This window comes from Battus philenor, unplaced genomic scaffold (genome assembly GCF_028537555.1).
Source record: "Battus philenor isolate CCGP_79_NKW_IND1 unplaced genomic scaffold, ilBatPhil1.0.hap1 SCAF_24, whole genome shotgun sequence".
In the NCBI taxonomy this organism is placed as follows: Eukaryota; Metazoa; Arthropoda; class Insecta; order Lepidoptera; family Papilionidae; genus Battus; species Battus philenor.
The window spans coordinates 2438596-2464698 of NW_027181687.1; the positions used below are offsets into that span (position 1 = coordinate 2438596).

Below are 26103 nucleotides of genomic sequence, written 5' to 3' on the forward strand. Positions count from 1 at the left end.
TTCAACATAACATACTTGAGAATAACGTATGTAATTTTTTTGTACAAAAGGCGAACTTGAACCTATAGTAGAAATCAATTTTTTTATATTTTTAAATGCAAATTTTAATATAAATACTGAACGAATACATACGTATTAAAAATGGATTGTAAAGAAAACTTTCTATTTTGACTGCGTAATAAATATTTACAAAATTTTTTATCTTCATCACCATAGTTTCAGCGGTAGATTGTCCACAACTGGGACATACGCCTCTCCTATCAATTTCTAAAAAGACTGTTTGGAAGTGGCTTGCGACCAGCGTCTTCCGACGACATTCCTCATCCGTCATCCTTTCTTCGTGCTATATGACCTGCCAACTGATACTTCAACTTGCTAAACCCGCTGGGCTATGACGGTTACCTTCGTTCAAAAACCTTAATCGCATACAAGAGTAAACAGTTCACAGTAAACCCCCCCCCCCCTGTCCTCCTACTCCTCCTCCTCACACACACATATACACACATGATTAATGATAAATAAAGAAAGGAGAATATCATTACACGTGTTCATATTCTTTTACACGGGAAACATGAGATGTTTTTAAATAGGTCGTTTTTTGTGTCATCAAGTGTACACGGCTGTTTATAAATCCCCGAACGGCGATCGTCAGGTATAACGGTTCAGACCAGTCTGACGTCGCGTGGTCGATGCCTTCACAAGTAACGCCTCTAAAGGGACCACTCATGCAAATGATTTAGCCCAACACGACCATCGCTTTTTTATCTCAGAAAAATGCGGTTGGCTATATATTTATCGAGTTGCCTAGTGCCTAGCGTAAACCGCTGATCCTGACCACAAAGTCCTTTAAACATATATTAATATGCCCAAAGCGTCTACCATACATGTGAAATACAGATGACATGTATAAACAATAAGACTTACGTAACAAAATCTTAATAAATAAGTTACAATATAGTAACCTTCATGATAGTGATTTTAAATTGTATAAATGTAAATAAAAGTTAGGTCTGGTACAATGGAAGACGACAGTAATCTATATACGAGTATGTAAACAAAATTTGAGTATCTGTCTATAATATTAAAATTAACGCTTTTACTACATGCATATGAATATATATCAAAATACCATTTTTCTTAAATTTTGGTCTGTCTGTTTGTTTCGACTAACCTCTAAAATGGCTGGTATGATTTTGACAGGACTTATACTGGCTGGTAGCTCATGTAATAATGAGTAACTTGGGCTAATTTTATTTTAGAAATTTTTTAAAATGTAATTCTATAATGATTTAAACATAAGTCAGTACGACTAACGCGAAAAGGGCAACAGACAGCAAGTAATAAATAAGTAAATATAAAGAAATGGCAAAAATATCATTGTGTCATTAAATAACCATAATAATTATGGTCAGTCAAATTATATGCTGAAAGGTGTGGTAATCAATGAAAGAGATATAAGCGAGCAAGATTTAAATGAAAAAAAAAGTTCTAAAAGCTTATTGTAGAGCTTTTACCTAAGGAGGCTTTAAGTAAAGATTAATTAACAAAAGATTTGTTCGTTTCTGAAGAGCTTGCTTTTTTTCTTCTAGCTCTAATAATACTGTTGGTTAAGATATGGTTTATTTTTGCAACATATACTTCGATTAACACATTATTGTCACCAATAGTTATCTAAGATCGTCTAAGACTGGACTGAGATGCCTTGATACTTTAGGACTCCTTCAACTGGTCAGTGTGAACATGGCTTTCTTTTTATGACAACCGTTTTACAGGACTTCCTGTTCATACCCTGTCATGATTGACAAAGCTTTCTTCACTTCTAATTGGCCAAGAAGTGACAATGGTAAATCACTATTTTCTTAATCCGAATACACTGTATATAGTCCCAGCTGTGGGGATATAATGTGGGCAATATGCAGTCGTTGGCATACTATAGTTGCTTTCGTTTAGAAAACGTTTCACACCATTGCACTAACACCGCCTACCACACAACACAATTAATAACGCCGTGTTATGTAAAATGTACAGTTAGAAAACAAAAAATAATGTACATGTTATAACAAAATGAACTCTATGTAATTCTGATAAAGTTTAATTTCGCCTACAATGCATCTAATTCGAAATTACTGCCGTGAAATCCGGGCCAGCATTGACGATTATCCACGGCGTGTTTTCTCTAATTGTTTATTTAATTCCCAAATGGGTCACGGGCTAACAATCGACAATTGTAACAGGACTCGATACTGATGTAGTGTTCTAGTTTCAATGGTTAGGGATCCCAATTTGACTTACCGATTAACCACCAGCCTACGGTATTTTTCAATATTTCTCTTTACTCAATTTATTAGCTTTGCGTTTCTTTAGAAAAACATAAATTAATGTAACGTGTTTGAGTGATCACTTTGTACAAGGTAATTGAAGATATCTATAAAGATTATCTCTGATAAATAAACTGTTTATTCAGTCCATAGCTTTTACACTTATATTCACCCTGTACGCATATACTATTTACCGTAAATATATTTTCTTCGTAATATTTTTCCTTAAAGTATCTAGTTCTCATATTATAGATTGCATCAAGCTTGTTGCATTCCCATTGGTCGATAGAATCACATTTTCTATTATAAAAAATACTGGTGCGAATTTCCACAGAATAGATTCAACACGTTACAACTTGACCAAGAATTACTAACCAGATAGTCGTAGTATCCGTAATAGGATGTAATACGTAATTGTGCTATACACCGGTATGTAATGGCCATAGAAAAAGTTCTCCCATAATCATGGTTGTCATAACCATAACGATTCCTAATTAGGATAGCGTTGGACAAATCAACTCGTAATGAATAAGATCATGTCATGGGAAACTCGGCGTAGCCCGTCAATTGTTATGTGTACAATGTGGCTATGAAACGCGCGATTTTATAAGCGGGGCGGGCAAAGGAGAATTCGTAATGACATATCAAAAGACGATTACGTAAATATATATAGAGATTTAAGACAAATATGCCTAATACAAAGATGTGATAAACATAAGAAATAACGAACGAAAATGATTGACATAGCGTAGCGGATTAGCAATTTTAAGTGACAGTAATCAGTGCAAAAAAGTGAACAGTACAGATGGCTATTGGGGACTTAAGATCCTAGAGTGGGGAAAACGGACCGGCAAGCCCAGCGTGAGACGTCAACCGACATGCTGTACAGGAAGACGTTGCAAACATGCCGCTTACTACCGTTTCAGTTGGAAATTATTTCGACATTATTATTGATATTAAAATTATTATTACATTCGACAATAATTATGAATACATCTTAGAAAAAGCCCTAATAGTGTTTCTTAAAGAGAAACAGGCGCAGATTAAAAATAGGTGCCTTAGTTTTTTTAATTTGCTAACCGTTAAAGCTCTATCATCCCTTTTTGGATTGACATTGATTTATGGGACAATTTCATTGATAAACAATACAAAAACGAATTACTTTTCCAGAAGTAGGTGTATAGTTTATATAAATGAGATGTCTGAAAAATATTATTTTCTCACCCGCTCATTTTGTGGCCACACACGGCCCTCCTTATTTGTCTACGAACCGAACGACTACAGTTAGACGCAATATTATCTCAACAAGCACAATAGAGTTAATCGTGAAATGGAGTCGTGCCGCGCGGGCCAGCGCCGCTGTTCCGGGGAGATGTCAGTCGATGTGGACAGTTTCCTCGTCACCGCCGTGACATCTTTGTTATGGATAAACTTAAGACTATGCGATTAAGCTTATCAACTTCAAGTTTATTTACTTAATAATATATTTATTTATACATATTATAATTCAGTTGAGACAACTTATAGTGGTCTCTTTTTTACTCATGAAAAGAATATCAAAATTTCCCATATTAATGCAAATACAGTTTTCTTATTTGTTAAGAGCTTCCCAGTAATGTTTGTTATTATCTCATTCACAAGATTTTAATACATTAATTGAACAATGCATTTCCAAAACTGTATACTTATTTAAAAATCCTTTACACAGTAATACGGATTTGTTTTAAATAAATTACGATATGATAATTTAAATAGTACACACGTGTCCACAAATTACTATAGTGCTGTAAGAAAATCTGAAAAAAAACCGTGCTATTCCCGTCACTAAGTTCCATAAAGTGTCTCACTTATCTACAGGTCAAAGTATACGATTTTACAACATACTTCCAAGCAACGCGGTCTTTTTATCTCTTAGTAAATTCAAGAAATTTCTTAAGTACAGGCTCTGTGGAAAAGCACATTACTCTATTTTAAAGCATTTATTTACTTATTTACACTTTATTGCACGCCAAAACACTATGAAAAAATGCAACAAAAAAGTAAATGTAACAAAATAACAAAGATAATAAGTAAAAAACAAAATAATTTGTGAACAGGTACAAAGGGCGGTTTTATCGCTCGAGGCGATCTCTACCAAACACCCTTTGGATTGAAATGAGAGACTTGAAGGAGAAGGCAGTTTTTTCCAAAGGTTGTTCATAATAAAAATGTTAAAATATACTTCATATTTCAAAGTACAGTACAGTAGATAAGGGTTAGAATATTAAAATCAAATTTAAAAGTCGTACCAGTAAGTACAAACTAAATTAAAACTTAAAATAAATTCTTTAAACCGTTTCACACGATAAAAGCTAACTTAAGCATTAAAAAAAAACATACGATGCAATTAACACAGTTTAGAAAATTTATTGCGAAATAAAACATTCAGTTTCTAACCTCGTTCCGAGCTGAAACGGTACCGTCCCAATGTCATCACTTTCGCGGCAACAGGTAACGCTCGGGTCGATACACGCGCCGCGAATCCGCACGTGTGAACAACCTTTACGCCGGAACTGTTATGCAACTCATTTTCCGTATAAAACAAACTGTATCGCGTTTATTGCATTGTGGCCATATTTTGTGCAATTGCGGGATAGTCCTTATTAGAAATAAATATAATCAAAGTAAGAAATGTAATTGTAGAAATAAATACGCAAATAATTGTCAGACTAGTAAAACATAAACGTATTAATAAGATTTTGGACTGTTTCAAAAGAAAAGTACAGAAAGGTGTGTCATAGTAAAAGAAAACAGTACTAAAAATAAGATATAAAGGTAGAATAAGGTGGTTAAGGAGAGGGCAGAAAAAAATTCCACAAAATTGACAACTAAACGAGAAAAGCATACAAAAGGCCAAAATACCCGTGCCAATAGATATTAAGCAAGAAAAGGACCGATATTTAGCCACTTCCGCACATGCAGTGGTAGTCGTGCAATAAAATGCACCGCCCGCCAGCTCGCTGATAAATGCGTATGCGGCAAACAATGCGAATCACACAGCCGCCACCGCACAAATTACTCAACACGTGTTTCACCCCTCCACGGGGCATCTTCAGGAGTTATGTTACACCGATTAGTGCCAAACACATAGTCTAGGATGAACTTCCGCAAGGTAACTCCTGATTCCATTAAATAGACTATTCATTAGTGTTAATATTTTTGTGGTTGAAATATTGAAATCAAACAAACTTAAAAATTCAAGTTTGTATATTCCGTTTCCATACAAAAAGAATGTAGGAGATATAATTAATATGATAGATTCAGACGTTACATCGCTGAAGTCCATCCTAAGAAAGGGACTAATATATAGCTACTTCCGCTATGCAGCAGTAGTCGTGCAATGAAGTGCAGCGCCCGCCAGCCCGCTGATAAATGCGCGTGCGGTAAACAATGCGAAACAAAACTACCTCAGTTAATCTACTCTACACTTGTTTCACCCCTCCACGGGGCAGTCAAAAGTGCAAAAGTGTTGCCAACGTGACAATGTTGCTACTGTTATATTTTTATAAATACCTATTATACTTAAATATGGGTACGTTCTCAATTATCTAACAATTAGAAAGTGAAAAATATAAACCTCGAAATCGATTTAATTTACACACTTAATACCATTAAAATTATTTAATATCTTTAATTAATATTTATAATTTGACTGAAACATAAAATTAATTAATTATTCATTAAATAATTCATAAAGAATATCCAAATGTGTTTAAAAATGCTGGCAAGCCTAGCGTGCAGCTAAGTAAAGGTCAACGTACATAAACAATGGCGTTTAGGTGATGTAAGGCTAAAACACTATGTTACGCGCCGGTTGCTAAAGGCAAACACTCCTCTATCGTAAATCATTCATTATTATCATTATTTTAAGTATGAGGTCCCCTCATGGACATAGACCTCTCCGATAGATTAAATTGAACTGGTTGGAAACGGCCAGAATGCACAGTGATCAGACGACTTACCACCTCATGGGTGGATATACCACGCTGTGCTTATTGTTCCATGGTCTAAACTATAACCTTAGCTGCCAGCAGCCTTAAATAAAATAACTAACATTAAATAAGCACCAAATAATTAAGATATAATTATATTAAATTCAGTCTTTATTTCCTAAAAAATTTCCTTCCGATCATGATCAAGATCACGCTACTAGCCTTAAACAAGCCCTAAATAATTAAGATATAGGTATATTACATTTAGTCTTTTTTTTTCTAAAAATTTTTCTTTAGATCATGACCAAGATCATGCTACTAGCTTTAAATAAGCCCCAAATAATTAAGATATAATTATACAAAATTCAGTCTTTTTGTCCTAAAAAAATTTCTTCAGATAAAGACCAGGATCATGCCACCAGCTTTAAATAAGCCCCAAATAATTGAAATATAATTATATCACATTCAGTCCCTTTTTTCCTAAAAAATTTCCTTTCGATCAAGACCAGGATCATGCCACTAGCTCTAAATAAGCCTCAAATAATTAAGATATAATTATATTCAATTCAGTCTCTTTTTTTCCTAAAACTTTCCTTCCGATCAAGACCAGGATCATGCCACTAGCTTTCTGTAAGCCCCAAATAATTAAGATATAATTATATTAAATTCAGTCTCTTTTTTTCCTAAAAACTTTCCTTCCGATCAAGACCAGGATCATGCCAATAGCTTTAAATAAGCCCCAAATAATTAAGATATAATAATATTAAATTCACCCTTTTTTTCCTTAAAAATTTCCTTCCGGTCAAGACAAGAACATACACGTGAAATCTCCTATCTTCCCTAAAACAACTAGTCCTAAATATTTATTTTTTTATCTAAACATGTAATGAATTACACGAGAGTATATAAATAACCATGTTTGGACAATAACGCACACTTGTATTCAAAACGAAAGCAGGAAAACATTTTTTATGTCTCAGTTGCTTACCTTTTGATCACAAGCGCATTTAATAATATACAGGATGATTGAATATACGTGTAAAAGATTGTGTTATCACACAAATATTTTAGATTGTACGTCGCGTGTGTTTTTAAATTTAATAGATGGATTTTATTGTTTAAGAAATACATGTTGGTGTCACTTGGGGCGCAGGGAAAGCGGACTAGCTACGCATAAACATTATCTAAATGTAACTGCACCTCAATGTATTTTGTGTTTATCGCTAAAAACAAATTGTAATGTACACTAGAGATCATAGATATGATCATTTGCATAGATTCATTAAAATCTAACATTGAATAACCTACAAAATTAATTACTTTTTTGTATTGGAATGTAACAAGACAATTAATTTTGGCAATACAAAGTCTGCAGTACAGATGGTGAATAAATATTAATAATACTATGTAGAATTTTTAATATTTTTAGATTGAGTGTACATTAAACATACAGCTAATGTAAATACATTCACAACATTAAAGCTTTCTCAATTATCACCAAAAAGTTTGTTTTAATTAGTGTTGTAAGGGTCCTAGTGCGGAATTAAATACAGTCTGGCTAAGCTGATCTAAATTGCCGTCATGTCCAATACAATAGGTTGACGTAACATTACGATAAGATATATATTATTTATTAGGCTCTAAAGGAGCCTTTGACTTGTGTAACTATAAAGATTTCTGAGGTTTTTGCCACCTTAAAGTTTAAGTAAATATCTATGAGTCAATGGCAGAGTCATAGATAGTGACTACATTAGTATGAGAGCGTACCATGCTATATTACTGTAAATAACAATTTATATTCAGTCCGTTGAGATTTCTATTAAGATTAAATCAGTTGCAAGTAAAAAAAACCTGATGATTTTATCAGTTAATACATGTGTGAAATTGTCGTACTGCGTGGAATAACGATGGGTGTTACCGCAGAGGATTGGGTGTTCAAAGTCGCCGCCAACTCGTTTCATATCAGCTGCAAAGTATAAAACCGTTAAATCATAAAGGTGGAGTGAGCAGTGTTTTAGAGATTTGATAATTTAGGTCAAAAATATATTAGCGTTTTAATGTAAATAAAAATGTAGTATTAAAAAAAATGTTTAATATTGTAAAATATAACACATGGTATGATCGTTTCATCAAATTAAAATCATAATATTCTTTATTCAAATAGGGTGTTGACTTTCGAACCGCCGTTTAATATAAAATGAAGTGAGCGTTTTTAAAATCCTAATTATTACATATTAAATTATTCATTGCTCACTATTTTCTGTGTATTCTTGATTGATGTTGATGCTGATAGCCCGAAGGCTTTTACAGCTTCATTGGAACTTAGTTCACGGAGCGGAAGGGTCCGTAAACTTCAAAATAAAACAGAAGCTAGACAGACGCATTCCAGTTGTACAATGACGTTCGCACGTTGTAAACCGCTCTACTCGAGTAGAGCTGTGTAATGTTTATGTTTTGTATATACGACTTGGGACGGCAGCGTGGACAACAGCGAGCCAAGGATGGATCCGGATCCAACCTTGGTCCGCCCACGCTGTTCGCGGCTAGGTAGCGGGCGGCTGCCACCTTAAAAACGGGTGATGCGCTCCCTATCTGTCTCCTTTATACTGCCATAAGTTATTGGGCTACCGCATTCCAAAATCAAAATTAAATGGATAATAGAACCGGTGCAAAAACTTTAATGGAATGAAGATATAAATAAGTTTTATAAATCAACTTAATTATTAGGACTCGTTAATAGCATCTTGTGAAGATCTAATCGAAGATGGACTTACTGATCTTGCTGTTAAAAGGTTACTAATTTCATCATACCCAGCGAAAGGCATAACAAACTTATTATTGTTTCTAGTGCAAAACGAACGTAAATCGCTGATTCTTAAATTTACTAATATTCTTATAAATACAGACACTAGTCATACATATATTGTATTCTATATTTTCAAACCGGTTACACTACGGTGACATCTTTGCTTTGGAATGCAAAAAAAAATCTCGACTTTACCGCTTGTTTTCATAAACGTGGAATAAATAAGACATTGATATTAACATTACTGGAGAAACGCGTACAAAAAAGAATGGTTAAAAACTTCTATTTACAAACTTTAAGTATACTGTATGATATTATTTATAGATGGGCGAAAATAACCGGCAGGTTGACAAAGTCGAAGTGGACAGCGGGGACTTTAAGATTCACAAGGTGAACAGGTGTCCTTGTTAAGATCGTCGGAAAGTTTGGATGCAGGCAACTTCTTACCAGTCCTATTGGAAGTCTTTAAAAAGTCTTATATCCAACAATGGATGATGACATTATAGACAAAAAAAATGTAGCATGCCCTAACACAATTAATTTCTTTGTTTCAGATGTGACTAAAACCCACGATGGCAGCCACAGACGGCCAAGTCGTGGTCGCAGCTTGCCGCTGGTCCGACGAAGGTAACTACCTGAGGGAGTTCGTCGGAAAGAATCGTTTACCAAACGTAGCCAAAATAATTAAAGGCCAGTATGGAGGACTTGGTGTGCCAACTCTACCTAGTCCCGGCTTACAGAGCACGGCTCTACTTGTATCTGCAGGAAAGAGAAAGAAGATTATCGCTCAAGCGATTAAGTTGAAAGAAGGGAGAAGAATGGTCAGCGTAGGACCAAGACTAGCTATACCCGAGACTTATAAAGGCTACTTTGAACTACTAAGTGAAGAAGGAAGAGCTGTAAGATGCATCGAATCAGTTGGAGAACTAGCTAGAAGGAAACTAGAAGATGGATGCTTAGTGAGGGAGCCAGTAAGAGTCATATGCGCAAAGATAGACCTCGATGGTAACGTAACAGCTGATGGTGCAAGAAACCTACCCGCTGGAGAGGTAATAATGCCTCGTGGAGAAACATTCCTAGGTAAAAGTAAATATCTAAAGTGTACGGATACTAAAGGTGATATGATACTGTTGAGTTTGGATCAGAGAGGGAAATTCTCTGCGGTTGCCAAAGAGGAGAACATAAGCGGTGTACATACAGCGAAAACTTTGTTAACTAAACGACTACCGATAACGGTCAGACTTGTACACGGAACAACTCCGAGGGGTTTAAAGAGTGCGAGTCACTTCGTTCCAGAACTTAGACTGTTATCTTTTTTTGAAGAAGATCACGTGTTCGCATTACCTTTACAAAAAGAAGGAAATGCGTTAATCGCTTTACCTCTTGCAGCGCCTTTGAAAATGTTAAGATGCAAAAATGAGGAACATATCAAAAACTTCATGGAATTCTCAAGATTGGTTGAGAAATGCAACCGTTTACTTGTAGAAGTTGTTGATCGAATTCACGTACTCGATGGGAAATTAGGCGATCCTAAAAGGCTTCTAAACGCTCCGTTGCACGCACCGCCCCTAATAAAAACCGGTTACTTTTTAAGGCGAAGTATGTCATCGGACACGGCCAACCAACACAAGCACATGTCGCGCCACAACCACATTTACAGCAGTCACAGAGACGAAAGTAGCATTCCTGATGAGTACGATGAAATCGATCAGATATATGACTATGTGAGAGGCTTCGCACCACTCCCTAAGAATATAAAAGCGTCTTATTCCAACGAACCAACTCGCCACGAATCAGCGCCTGCGTCTCCGGCTGCGACACCAATCCACATGCCCCTAATTACGGAAATCAAACCAGAACCACCGCCCATTGAGACGATACCGACAAAGAAACCTCTGAATATTCAGAAAGCCGAAAAACGCACTCGCAAAACCGCAATCACACCCAAAGAAACACCTATAACGGTGTACAAAGAAAAATGTTCGATAGCACCCGCACCCAACAACCTTCCCAAATTATACATCAAAAACAGCGTAAGCAACAACAAAAGTAGAATGGTCTTTAGTCAAAAAAGCCATTCGCCAACTAAAGAAACCCCTAGTCCAGTCACTAGTCCGATACGACCGTTAACTAAAGGTGATTCTCCAATCTTCAACATAAGATATAAAAGCCTCTCCAACATACATCAAGCTATGGAACTTGACGGTACATTAGATTCGAGTCATTCGGGTGGTAGGACTTCAGGGGATTCGGGTAATGGTCCAAAGCTGCCGGAGAAACGATGTAGAAAACTAAGCAGGCCTAAATCCTTAAACAATCTCGTATGGGAGCTCAAAGGATGTCCAGTCGAAGCAAACGAAAAACCAAAATGTAGAAATAAAAACGACAACTACAAAAAGATTGGAAACAAACTGTCTCTCGGTGCACAAAAGAGGGTGCCAACGTTGTATCTTTAATATTTTGGTAAGTTTTAAATTATTATTTTATTTTAAAAAGAGAAGAAAGAATATTCTTCATTGCAAAGCAGTTAAATGAATCAATAATAAAGAATAGACGATATTATCTCTAATAATAATAATTCCGTTTTGACTGGCGTTAATTTGTCATTATACATAATTAATTATAATTTTATAGAGATTTTATTCTACATAGTGGAACTTACAGTCCCCTAATTGCTTCCATCTGCCCCTGTCTCGAGCAAAGCGTGTCCACAGTGACCATGCAAGTCTTATACGATCATAAGACCTCTATAGCGTCTGCCTCTCTTCCGTATTATATTGCCTTTAGATGTCCATATAGTAATGGAATGAGTCCACTTATCATATTTCTGTATGTTACAGGCCCATATCCATTTCAGCCTAATACTTATTTACAAAGCATCCTCAAATTCTATGTGTTTCATCACAAACTACTCTCACTAAAATTAACAAAAATTTGATGTCAACTAAATCTAAAATCAAACTGATGCCTCTTGAATAAAAAATAAGGTACATAGGCATTACAATCTTATTTAAAAAATATTCCGCAAAAAATTCATTCAAGGAGGTCTTCCTATTTGGAAGGTTGACGAGATCTTGCCTACAGCAGAAAAATGGAAAGCTTTGGAGGAGGCTTTTATCTTGAGGAGTCCATAGAAACAGTACGAAATTATCATAACTATTATTTGAAATTACTTATTTTAAGTCATTTGTATGGAATGAAATAAAGCTTTATTATTATTATAAGGTCGATTTCATCTTCAACAATTCTTGAACACTATTCATTATCCTAGAATAGATAGATATTCACGAATTAATTCTGTGTTTAAAATTTATATAAAGTCTTTAGTATTTCTTTTAATTAAGTCTTTATAAAATGTTGCGTTTACTTTCTGTAACGTCTCTTACGTCTAAGCGGCTCCGTTCGGTTGTACGCTCGGCTACATCGCTGGCATTTTGCATTTTGTTTGGTCCACAGACAACGTCCGGTCGTGATATGTCATGTATGAGGTATTTGTTGCTGTGGAAATATTAAACTTTCGGTTGCGTTCATTTTGTTATATTATTTTTCTTGTTGAGCAAAAAGGTTATAGAGCGTTTTATTTTTCTTATTAGAAAACATTTATATCTTTAAAAATGTAAATGTGTTCACTTACAATTAATGTATGGTACACCCTAACGGTGTTTTTAGAAATAACAAATATTCTATAAATAATAACATATGTCAAAAGAAAACGTTTTAAAATTTTGAATTACGAAACATATATTTTTTGTATTAAAAATACTGCCAGATCTATGTACTGCCTGTCACGTTCTAATAAAATAAATAAATTAAAGTAACTTATTTTAAAGTGAACAACTTATAAAGGTTATTTGGAAATATGTGCGCCTTACTGATTTTTGCTGGCATATAATCTATACACACACACTTTTAAACTTTTATATTTGAAATTGAACAATTTTATAGTCTTTAAAACAATTAAAAACCTAAACCGAACTTATTGTTATAATATTTATTGTATACAAAATTGTAAAAGTTTTTTTTTTAATTTTATTATATTTTATAGAGCTTTAAGTATCTATGTCATTTATAAAAGTACATTTAGATGAGTGTGTTATTAAAGATATTTAATTAAGTCCAGGGCAATAAAATATTATCTGGTAACATCGACAATTAAATTCTCGTTAGCAAATTGGCGGGAAACACCCGCCATATTGACATTGAATGCAATTACCGCCATCTGACATAATGACTTAGACGCCATTTTGAAATAGCTTTCATTTAAAAAGTTATGGCGGAACACCGCAAAGCGATAAAGAATTAATGAATACAGTTCATTATCCCGGTGATTAGCATTCCTTGTGTCATGCGCAATGCAGCGAACTCTAGGTATAATTTGCATGTCTAATTAACGAAAGCAAAACGCAGCCTTCGGGACTCACATATTAAAATACTTTGAATAATTCGTGATACTCGCGTATGTGTAATTAAAAATACATTTATGTTGTGGCTTTTAATGTAGAGATAGCGTTTATTCAGAGTGTACGCCATAATTTACTTAAGCACTACTAATATGTTGTATGTATTAATATGGGATGTTTTTGTTGGCGCACATGCGAATTTTGAACGTGGAAATGTTGGCTGACTCATATCCTAGATTAAAAAATGTCATAGAGCAGTACCATGGGTCGCGAACAAGCTTTTACTTGATTACATATCACTGACAAGTGTGGTAAAAAAATAACTGTACATGCATATATATTTTGTACAAACTTTCGTGATTACAGTGTTTCTGGCTCGGATATATATATATATATATATATAAATACATACATACATATATATATATATATATATATATATATATATGTTCTGTTTTACCTTGTAGTTATACGAATTTTGTAAGCACTTTTTCTTACTTTATCTATCATCATCGCGTTTTCTTACTTTATCTATCATCATCATTGATCGCGAATTAGCTATGCATTCAATCATTAACAATATTTTGTATTTAAAATTATCTGAACGCAACCTTATACTGTTAACATAGAATAAAAGGCAATTTTGTAACATTTTTCAATATAACAGCAATTTGCGCCGGAGACTAATTGTTGGGCGAGCCAGGTGAGGGAGGGGGATGGGTGTGCCGCCTCACCTCAGCTCGTCACGACTGAACCACACCTCCACTCCATGTCATTATCGTAACCGACACTTTTTTATTTTAAATTTTCGATCATGAAAATCACGCTTAAATTATAACTTTATGAGGTCAATTCATAATTACTGTCATGAAAATCAAGCTTAAGTAATAACATGTTAATTTCGTCAAAATCAAAGCAATATCATAACTTTTTAATTTTTTATAATTTCTATCTTGAAAGTCAAGGTTAAAACATAATTCGTCTACGTTATTCTGGCCGCTTCCAACCGGTCCTATGGGAAATCTATTGGGTAAGTAAGGACGGTACATGTAGGCGCAATCTAACTTTTCGTGTTTTTACTTTGTTAGTTGCTATTTCAATTACTATGTGGCTAACTTTACGTAATCTAAAGATCTCAGGATTCGAATATACGACCGTCATATTCCTTTTTTTATACTAAGCGCCCCCTATTTGAGGACCTCTCGTGCTCCCCTGTCATGTGTATATTATTTACAATAAGTCTTCAATTTTTTTTGTTATTTTTCACGTTCTCTTTTGTCCTCCTCATTCTCTTCTATTCCTTTCCATAGCTTGTTACCTATCATACATCGCCTCTCTTCCTTCGCCTTCCCTCCATAATACTGTGACAATTTTAAATGTCATAATCTATAACACCTAAGTTCCCACCATTGTCTTATCGTCTTATAGTTTTTAAATAGACAGCTATGGAGAAGACTATCAAAGCTTCGCTGCGAGATCGAATCGCAAATTAGGTGATCCGCAGAATAAATATAGTGACCGAAGTACAGTCACGACCATTGAGTTACGACCATTCGCACTTACGTCGAGAAAAATTCGTAATTTTTTTTTCTTAAATATGAGTCAATTTTTTTATTAGTTTTCGACACGTATATATCTGATATAATCTTGCACGCTTCTTGAGGCAATTAAAATATTTGAAAATATGTACTCAGACAACGATAGATTTTCTAAGGTATAACGCAATATTCACCAAGCAATTGCCTGATATGATGTAATTTCTAACGAGAAGAAAAAACAAACTGCCCAAACAAAATTGGATTCGTTTATAAAATAAAAATCACTACAACTACGCTCAGATGCGTAGCTCAGATGAATCGACCATAAGCCAGAATAATGCTTATATATATACTTATTTATGTATGTTGTTATTTAATTAACCAACTAATATAATAACAATTAAAAAATACAAATCAGAAATTAAAGCCATTATATTTGCTTATATAATACACTAATACCTCGCTTTGCGTCATTTCGTTCTGCTTTTTTTTCGAAGTTGCGTCGCTGCTTAATTAGTACTAATTATTACTGTGCGTCGTAAATTTTTGAGGTTGCGTTGTTTTGGGTTCGAGTCTAACTTTTTTTTTAAATTTTCTAAAAGATGGCAACACCTTTGTTTCTAATTGCGACATGCCATCAAAATTCGGGAATTCCCTTTCTAACTAAAAACACCGCAATTTGAATACAGTTTTATTTTCACTTTGTTTTGCTAATTTTAGAGTTCAGTTTCAATTACGTAGTGTGTTGTAATGTAGTGGGTTGTGCATTTTTTAAAAGAGAATAATAAATTTATATAAATTTTTACGTGTTGTTTCTGGTTACAAAAAAAGGTAAATATTTTTCACATTTATCTATTGGTAGAGTTATATTATTTTTGTTTTCTAAATGTTTACTTTGTTCAATTTTCTTTTTAAAAAGTAGTATTTTCGTAACCCTGGAACCTATCTTCGATCTTTACATGACTATATATTATATGCTATAGAAAATGTTATTTCACTTTGCGGCATTTCAATTTGCGTCGTGTTTTTTTAGAAAGTATCCACGACGCAAAGTGAGGTATTGGTGTATATACACAAATATCTATCATATTATATTATTTATTTTTGTATGAAATTCGACTTACGACCATTTAGACTTTTGTCGTAAATCGCGAACTGACTGTACTGGGAAGAATTGCTCATTTGAAGAGCAGTACACGGGGCACATCGCTCGTGCAATCGAACGACTGTTTTTCTTTTTGGCCCCCTTATGGGGGGCGTTTCGTGGTGTGGAACCCCATTTTATTGAGAACAGGGATTTAATTTTCTTTATTAAAATATTCACATTGTTTATATGACTTCATTTCTCTTCTTCCATTCATCACAATATCTACCTTGCTTCTCTTTCATCAATCGACGGCTGTTGGAGCCGAAAGGTGGCGACCACATGCCTGTAGACTCGGCACTCTTGTGGACTGACAGAGTCAAGTAACGGGAAGTAGTTGTTTATGCGTAAGACCAATCATAATGCGATCTTTTGGGAAGACCCGTACCTTGAAGTGGACGTTTATAGGCTGATATTATGATGGAATTTTAAACCCCAAATCAAAGGACCTTAAGACAAAGCGTCAATGACTGAGCTATGTCGGTTTCTACATACAAACCTATAGCTTTGTCCATCTCGAAATCATTTATCAAATATAATCTAGCAACAAAAAAGCGAACCATCCAGTTTTTTGCCTAGTGTCCAGTTTCGCACGTTGTCGGATCGTCTATAAATAATCTTTGAATTATGTATAGATCGGGGGCTCCTTTAGAATTATGGCCGACGTTGCAGAGAGAGGAAAAAAAAAAGAGAAAAAAAAAGGACAGCGCGAAGTACAATAACATTTAATTGAATATTTACGAGCAGGTGCAAAAAGGTTTAATGCAAAATATAATTTTACTCTTAAGCGGTTAAAAATGTACACGCCTAGTTGGTTTTTATATCATGGATTAATACACGAATCTCATTGTAAGAGTTTCCGAATTGCACTTTCTATTATCAATATCAAAATTTCAGCTGTGTGACGTCATTTGCCGGAAATTTGCTTCCTCCAAAGATTTCAAATAAAGTTTCAACCGGCGATTTTAACAAGATCGTTTATCTTTGTGCGATTAATAGTGTCTCTACTTCTCTCTCCTTTTGAAGATCAACTAATAAACAGAAAATTGATGCTCTGTACAAAAAAACTATATTTCCCTTTCGTTAACATCGCCGGATTTAGTCGACTTCAAAAAACACCCCGTGTGGACCAGCGCCGAAGTTAGACAGAATCCACTGGACACGCCGTGTGTACCAGTGGCGCATTTAGGTGACATCCATTTGCCGTTCCTTATATTGCATTGTTATTGAATAGATTCCTGTAAGGATACGATCATGTTATTGAATGCGACTTTACTCAAAAACAATTCTTCAAAAGTATAGTATGTGTTTGGAATCTAAAATTTAAAATATAAAAAGGTATCACAAACACCCAAGATAGACATTTTACTTTCAATTTATAAATCAAGAGAAATAAATTCAAGTATAAGGTGCGTTATTTGCAGTGCAAATGGTAAAAGACGGGAATCTAAACACGAACGGAATAATTGTAAGGTCGACTTATGTGTAGATCCCTGTTTTAAGATTTATCACAGCCAAATAAATTACTAAGAATTATCCTAACTGCTATTTTTAATTAATATACCAGTAAAATCTTTAAATTATAACACTTAAATGAGAAAATTCTAACATCAGCCTACCGCCATGCAATGTGCACACTTTGCGACAAGCTGCCCAGTTCAGTAGCGTCACTTCGGCGGAACGTACTGCGATAAAGAAAAAGGTTAATGCTATTGTTCGCAAATGTTATTTCATTTGAAAATTAAATAAAATAACATCGCAAAACAATATTGTACCTAATCTACATTTATCACATGTCATCACCACAGACTATAAACATATCTAAACACCAGACCACAGCATAAAAATGTCACAATGTGTGTCTGAAATTTTTCATGTACACGAGAATAGTTTTATTATCTCTGAATCTCAGAAAGTTCTTTTTTTTTCGAAAATTTAGAAAATTATTTAATTGTAAACGAAAACTTTAAATGTTAACGAATAAATCAAATAAATAATGTCAAGACACATCCTGTTATCTATTAAGGATGTTATAAATTATAAATATACATAGAAAAATAATGTTTGAATGTAAATAAATACAAATAAAAATATAAATCCGATAAGCTTCGTTAGAATCCATTGTAAGGTCACCGTGAACTTGAATATTGTTGTCTTTCTTTTGTAACCCTCATTATACCTTGACATTCACATGTACAAAAGGGAATCATGCGTTATCGAACATATAACGACAATTGTTTATTGTAAACAAACCATTGTTTGTTCATGATGTTTTATACGCTAAAGTTTGTTTAATAAAGCATTAATGTATACTTCATTTAAAAAGGTATATTAATACATGTTTATTGTCGCAATATATTTCAATTATTCATATTATAATCAATACAGGTTCATTTAAAAAGAGCCTAATTTAATAGAGACTATACTCAGATGGAATTCCGATATAAGGCATCCTTTTGCATTGTTCCTAAACCGCCCTGATCCAAGACAGAGATCACAACAAACACAGACGGGTTTTTATTGTAGTCATTTTACAAAATTCTTTAATGTAGTAGTTAGAGTAACTCGTTCCCAAGCTTATTTACAAGTCTTTTTGAAATGAAATTCTTAAATGAACTAAACGGTTTGACAGCTCGTTTTTGATGAGAGTCGCCAAGATTTAGAACGACCTGCCTGGGTAGATTTTTCTTGATGAGTTGAACTCTGGAGCCTTTAAGATTAGAGTGAACAGGTTTCTTTTGTATTGTACACGCACCATATTCATCTTCATCTACACTCTCCATCAGGTGAGATGGAAGACAAACTCCTATTCCATTACAACTATATAAAAAAAGAAATTTTCCACAATACATCTTTTTTATATAACAGTAATATAGAGTCATATAGTAATAAGTAGTTTCTTTCTGCTTTTTTCCACAATTATAACACCTTGCGAAACATAGATTAAAAATATATTAAGAATAGTTTAAAAAAGTTGACATCTGTTAAAAGTTCCAATTTAAAAAAAATGATCATTTTAAAATATGTTACATTAATTCACTATATTTGAATGCGATAGGCAAATAACTTCTAGCAGTACAAAGTCTGCAATAACAGATAGCAATAAATAATTAATTTTAATATTTTGTAATAAGAATTTTAAAAACCTTTTTCTTACTGTATTATTATTTATTATTTTTATAACATTTTTGATCATAATAAATTGACAGAAAATAAACTCTATGTTCATCCGTTTAAATCGTTTACACCATAACCAAACACTCTGTATATTCCAATAAAGAAGGTTAATCTTGTTCTAATGGTAATGAATTCACAACGCCTATATACTATCAGGTGTTCGCACTTCCTTCCCGTATATTTAATTGGTTAGTATTACCATAGATAACTTCGTTATGGTACGTCAAGCGCATGCGGGTAAGCGAAAGTATATTTTATAACGTTCTGATTAAAGTATAAATTTGGTTAAAAATTTAACATTGAATTTATAACTGGAAAACTTTTTATTTAGCATTTAAATAGTGACAGTCGTTTTATATTTATATAGACTGTATTTTTCATCTGGTATTAGACTTTGAATTCAGTCGGACCATTAAGTTTTGCAGATTAAAAAAAAAACTTACAAATAAAATTATATAGCTTAATATAGGAGGAAAACACAAGCGATATCGTTCGCGGGATAGGGGACATTTTTTTGCAATTGTTCTTTCTGAGCTGAACAATCACAGAGAAAAATCTTTACAAAGGAACATAAAGAAACATTTGGAAAAATCCAGTGGTATGAGATCTGGGATATTTAGGACACTGAATGTTCCCTCTATACCAGCTCTCCTACAAACATTTCGTCTACTTTGCACATTATTTTTACGTCCTCCATTTTTGGGACCTCTTGTTCACTCCCTGTTATAGTTCACGAGGACTTTTTCGACAAAATCTTCTTTTTATACGTCTCAATGTTACATATTCTTTCTTTTTCTATTCATCACCAACTCTTCTATTAATTTCCGTACTTTATCTTCTTCTGTGTATCACCTCGCTTCCATAGACCTACCTACCACCTATTTTTCTTAGAAATACTATATGAAAATTTGACTTATTTTGATTTTTAATCCTATTCTATTCTTTGGCTTACTTTACATTTTGTTCGGCCAACTTAATTTCTTACTTTATTTCTTAATCCTATATCACAACTTCATCACTATTTATTGCTATTCAATCACATCATCTAATACTTTCTGTTCCTTATTTATCTTGCCTCACTATGTATCCTTTATCATATGACCTTCCTGAAAATATTACATATAATATAAATTCTAGGAAGGGTAAATTCCTCGATTGTTTACTGCAACCAAAACTAGTAATCTGTTCGTTCCGCGTGGATTACATGACAACTGTAAATTACGAGAATAGAAGATGAAAGAGCGAAGACGACACCAACGTCGACACGGGCCGCTACATAGTACTAAATCATTAGATTCGGAGGCAGCCGAGCTATCACCGGATATGGCTTTGATGGACGCCCCATGGTGCCTAGGATCGAGGGCTCCCATGATAGGACCTCGGCTTAGTCTGTCTTTCATCGATAATACCCGCTTATATTTCCTTTTAAAACTCCTATAGACTATGGAATGTCAGTTCATTTTTATGGAGCCAGGTTAAGTTGTTTCAGGCAGCAAAATTATGCAAATTTGGAAAGAGATAATTATGTATTCATTGCCGTGTAACGATTAATTAAATTAACATGCCTTTCTCACTCACTCTTTTTCCGATTTTAATTTAGAAATAAGAAAGAATAGGCACACTAAGTAAATTGTAGACTTGTGCCGCCATCTATCGAGGCGTTAACTAACTAAATGAGAATATTAGGCTTACATACGAAGAGATAGAATATTATAACAACGATTTACACAGACGCATACAACCATAACACACGCATAACAAAAATGACATAAATATCTTATCCGATTTTAAAATTAAAACGCGTACGCTGTCAATTTGTAAGAAATTAATAATTTCTTTGTTTATATATAAAAGATATTTACACTTATGTATTGACTTATGTGAGATATTTCTAGAATCATAAGGCTTAATGACTTGATATTTGGTAGGAATATTAGTTAAATAGAAGTCTTCCGTTTTAGTTTTGCAGCGAATTCTCTCAACCTTGACTATGTCATCAAATTGCACTCAGAATAATATTTTCAGAAATATACATACAAATTGAAATTTATTTCAAATATTGCACGAATAACAGCTCAAACAGAGTATCCCAGAGTACCCCTCAAGTTATGTAAACGAGGTTAGTCAAAGCACCTTCCATGCTCTCCTCTAAGCTCGTAAAATTTGTTAGTACCAAAAAAGACAACAATGTAAAAACAGACTAAAAACAATAATTAATTTGAAGCAAAACAAAATCATACCGTAGATTATAATCAAATCCAAAATAAACCAAGAAAATTATATAATTTGAATATTTATTCGCAACGAAATTATTATAAAAGCCACCAACGTAAAACAAAGTAATTTAACATATTCAGTAACACTATTAAAAATTTAAATAAAATATAAAATACTCTCAACTAAATATATCTTTTGACTATTTAACAGATCTATAATACAGATATAAATCTTTGAAATAAACACTGAGTAGATTTACAAAATGATAAAACCATTCAAATCAAGTTTTCATTGTATTAATTAAACTTTAAAAGAAAACAAAAAAATGGCGCCTAAATATCGCGCGATAATTATGACGTAAAAGCTTGTCCGGAGTCAATGAACATTATCCGCCAATAATAAGAAGTTAAATATTAATTTCTTTCAACTTTATAATTAATAACAATATTTATTTTAGTAGTACGGAAACGATTACTCGTTTTCCATAAACAATATTCATTATTGTATTTTTGCATGTATTCATGTCAATGTCAATGTGCCATGAATTTTTTTTACACTTTTCCGCTATTTAGCTGTATCATAAATTATTGTAATATGTAAAAGAATATATAAGAAGCTAGAAGAACATAAATAGTAAGACCTAGACAATGCTACTGTAAAAACAAAATCACACGTAATTATTGAAAGCGCCATCTTTTATCAAGAAGTAAAAACAAATCTATCAACATTAACATAACCTTTTTCCTTAAACTAATAGAGTAACCAAAAAAAAACAAATTAGTTTGGTTACTCATTTCAATTTACAATCTATTCAAATACGCGGGAACTATGACAAATGTCATTTCTAATTTACAAATTTGTACATAATAACCATATATGTGCTTTACTATAAAAATAAAGTATTAAAAAGCGCAGGTAAAGCGCCGATCTTAAATAATAAAATATATTTCACTCGTAAAGATTCCGCTGGCCATTAATCAAAACAAAAACATATTGGGGTCGAACGTACTAAACGCGAAAACCTCGCCGGCGATGTTCACAAATCAGTCAAGACCGAGTGAGATAGCTCTCCCACAGTCCCAAAAAGGAACTGGATTGAACCGTTATTGTAGGATAACACGGCATCCTATCACACCGTGGTGTAACAATTTCTTTTTAAAAATCTAACTGCTCGTGGGAGACTAATCTCGTTCTGGTTTACACGCTAATGATATTAAAAACATGATCATTTAAATTATTCATATTAACATATTTACTATATAGTAAATAAATTATTGATGACTTTTAATTAATTATATAGGGTGGTTAGAAAAAAGTGTTAAAGCTTTGAATGTCTGTAAGTTTAAATAAAAATTTTAAAATGCGTTAAAATTCAGATTACCACATGTTAAAATTATTATTATTTGCTATCTGTTCTTGCAGACTTAGTACTGCCAGAAGTTATTGGCATGTCGCCTTAAAGTTAAAAAAAAATTATGTAACATATTTCAGAGCAATAAAAAAAAATTATTGCTACCAAATGTGCTAAACATTCACTCTTTACAACTTCAACACCTATAACCGTTGTATTTCTTAAGAATTCTTTTTCCATTTTAGAATACAAGTACAAAATATTTATTCGAAATTATAACCCTCTTGAAATCTTGCTTTTATATGTTTATTAAATATAAATATTTTCTTAATTACAGGTCCGCGATGTCGACGACGTAAAGAAGACACGTTTTTGCGACCAGAAAAACAAGATATAACGAAATAAACAAGAGATTGGACGAAATAACGAATTATAATAAAAATGGATCCATATAAAAATTGCACATACTAGAAATTTGTCAATAAAAAATATATGCGCCATTACTCGTACATATTTTTAAATTACTCAAATTCACATAAAACAACAAAATTTCTTGTATATTTTTGTAAATGCAATATGTTTATGAATTGATTAATAGATGGCGCTGAATTAAAACCACATTTTTCGGCTTGTTAATTATTGCTACATTCCATTGTCTATTTACTAAAACGGTAAATTCACAAATGAATTTCTTGTAAAATGTATTTTGATCTCTTTAATAAATAATTATAAATCGTTATTTATGATTTTAATGCCATATTACGGTAATTACTTCTTCGGTGTACGTGTTAGATGATAACAATTAAGTACATTAGATTATTACCATTTCTCTAGAATTTATTTACGAATGCGTATGTACTCTCTATTAAGCTGAAAATGTTTACAACAGACTGTGTTGCATTAAATATCAAGGACAATCAATATGTAAAACTCTTTGTAAAATTCCTTTTTAAAAAAATCTAAATTTGTAATGTAAGTTTAATTTGTTATTTAAATATCTGATTTTTACTTTTTATATCCCTCTTGTCTCAAATCAAGTCACAAAAAAATGAGAATGATTTTCGTGCACTTTTGATATTTACAGAGTGCGATCTTTCCTCTTGGTTGCAATAAATGTATTATTTAATTACTACATTAATAAAAACCAAAAACTTGAGGTGCCTTACTAAATAAATAAAAAGACGTTCTTACGTTCAGAAACCAATTCATTTCTATTGTTTTAAATTTTATTGTAAGCGAAACAGTCACAAAATTATTTAGTACTTAGTTATAATAAAATATTTTTATGTAATATGCATTTATGACATTTTGTTATCAATGGTAATGTTTTTTTTATTTTTACCCGTTTTAGGTTAATCTATAGAAATCTTTTTTACATCTTGCAATACATAACCTTAATGCGAGAGTAGTAAACGTTTTTTTGATAAAAAAGCTAAAAGTTAACCAAATTATAGTAACTACTATAAAAGGTAGTAGAAATTTCAAATAATTGTCTTGAAATGTTAGTATTTAGACCAATATTATTAACACGATATTTATTTCTATAGAATTTCCTAATAATATCATCTATTATTACTAAGTGTACATTACTTTTGTGATAAATCTCTTGGAGGCTCAAATATATAAATACATTTCAAAAAAAACTATTTTGAGTCTTCAACAGATAAATCATTTTAACAAATTTGTATACTCTGTGGTACTTATAAATGCTTTTAATGTTATGAAATTTCCTATCTCTTTCTAATGGAAAAATAAAGAATAGAATAAAAATTGTAAACAGGTTAAATGCAATTCATAGTGATGATTTGTAACAGCGCCACCTATAGTATGGCGACGTAAACGCATGATATTTATTTTCCGGTGACTTAAGCTCAATGTTTTTTTGAATTTAGAACCCGCTGCATCTACTGATAATAAAGTGACAAATTTTTATTTTAATAAAAAAAATGGTTTTAATTTGAAATTTTTATTAGTCTGAGTTAGAGTAATTGAATATTTTTTTAACTATTCATTTGATTTGAATCTTGTTTCAATTGTTCAAAATATTTATTGGCTTATGTCATTAAATATAAATAAAGTATGCGTACATATAAAATGTCAGTCGTTTATGTCTTGTATTCATGTGTATATTTAACCTCTTAGATACAAAGGAGTAAAAAAATGGTTTCAAACTAGACGACCAGAAGGAGCCAACATAAATCGTTTTCAAAGTTAAATCTATTATCCAAATATATTTCTTTAGATATAACTAGTTGTCCTATTCTTTCATAATTTTTACAGTTATAATAACTTTTCGTCATTAATGTAAGATGTAATAGAGTCGTACCGTTCAATATTGTAATATGTTAAGAATTAAATCAATAAATGAAATAATTTTTAATATCTCTGTTTTATTTATATTTAATTACACAATTTAAATATTAAATCGGTAAATATTGTCATTGGCTTTTTATCATTATTTTATTTATTTATCTAAATTATTTATTAATATATTAAGTAGTACAAGGTAATTAATACCGTTGACAAGTCACAACAAAATCTGACAATCCTGTCAAGGATGCCTGTACAATACAATAGTTGCCCTCAGAAAAATGTCACAGACTAAAAAGATAGTAGTTTATGTAAAACCATCAAAGATTCGACTTTTAAATATTTAATTAATAAAGTTAAGTTCTTTAATCCTTACAAATAATTTTTATTATATATTAAAAATCGATAACAAAACACTTTTAAACTATTTTTATTTATCCAAAATTTATTACACTGCCATCTATGTAACAGTGACATATTCAGATCATTGTCTAAGTTAATAACATAAGAGCTTAAACTTATAATTGTTTCTTTCATTTTAATATTTATATTAAAGAAGGTGCAGAGAGAGATTCTTCTTTTTAAATGAAAAGAAAGACTTTTGTGTGAAGTACACAACGCGGCTGTTCCATACGGAACGCTTGTATTGCTATAATCTCAAATGATAAGTCCTCTTAGCCTATTCTGCTCTTAGAGTTTCTTCAGTATTGAATTGGTGGAACAGAATCATCCACGAAATGCTTGTATTGACTGAATTGTATGACTATACATTTCCGGGAACAATAACACTGATGGGTTCCCACAGTTGCGGCACATGAGTGGCTTGTTGTGGCGACGTTTATTATTACTTTGACTCAAACACTTAACACGC

The 26103-nt window shown here is 32.6% G+C and overlaps 1 protein-coding gene across 1 annotated transcript in view; it reads left to right on the plus strand.

Annotated features, from left to right (window-relative positions):
- Positions 1 to 23384, plus strand: part of sano (serrano) — a 166545-nt gene extending 143161 nt beyond the window's left edge. The window contains exons 5-6 of the mRNA XM_068767941.1: positions 9650 to 11558; positions 23260 to 23384. Coding sequence (XP_068624042.1) covers positions 9668 to 11551 — 1884 coding nt within the window. The 5' untranslated portion in view covers positions 9650 to 9667 and the 3' untranslated portion in view covers positions 11552 to 11558; positions 23260 to 23384. The remainder of the gene's footprint in view (positions 1 to 9649; positions 11559 to 23259) is intronic.
- The last annotated feature ends 2719 nt before the right edge of the window (positions 23385 to 26103 follow it).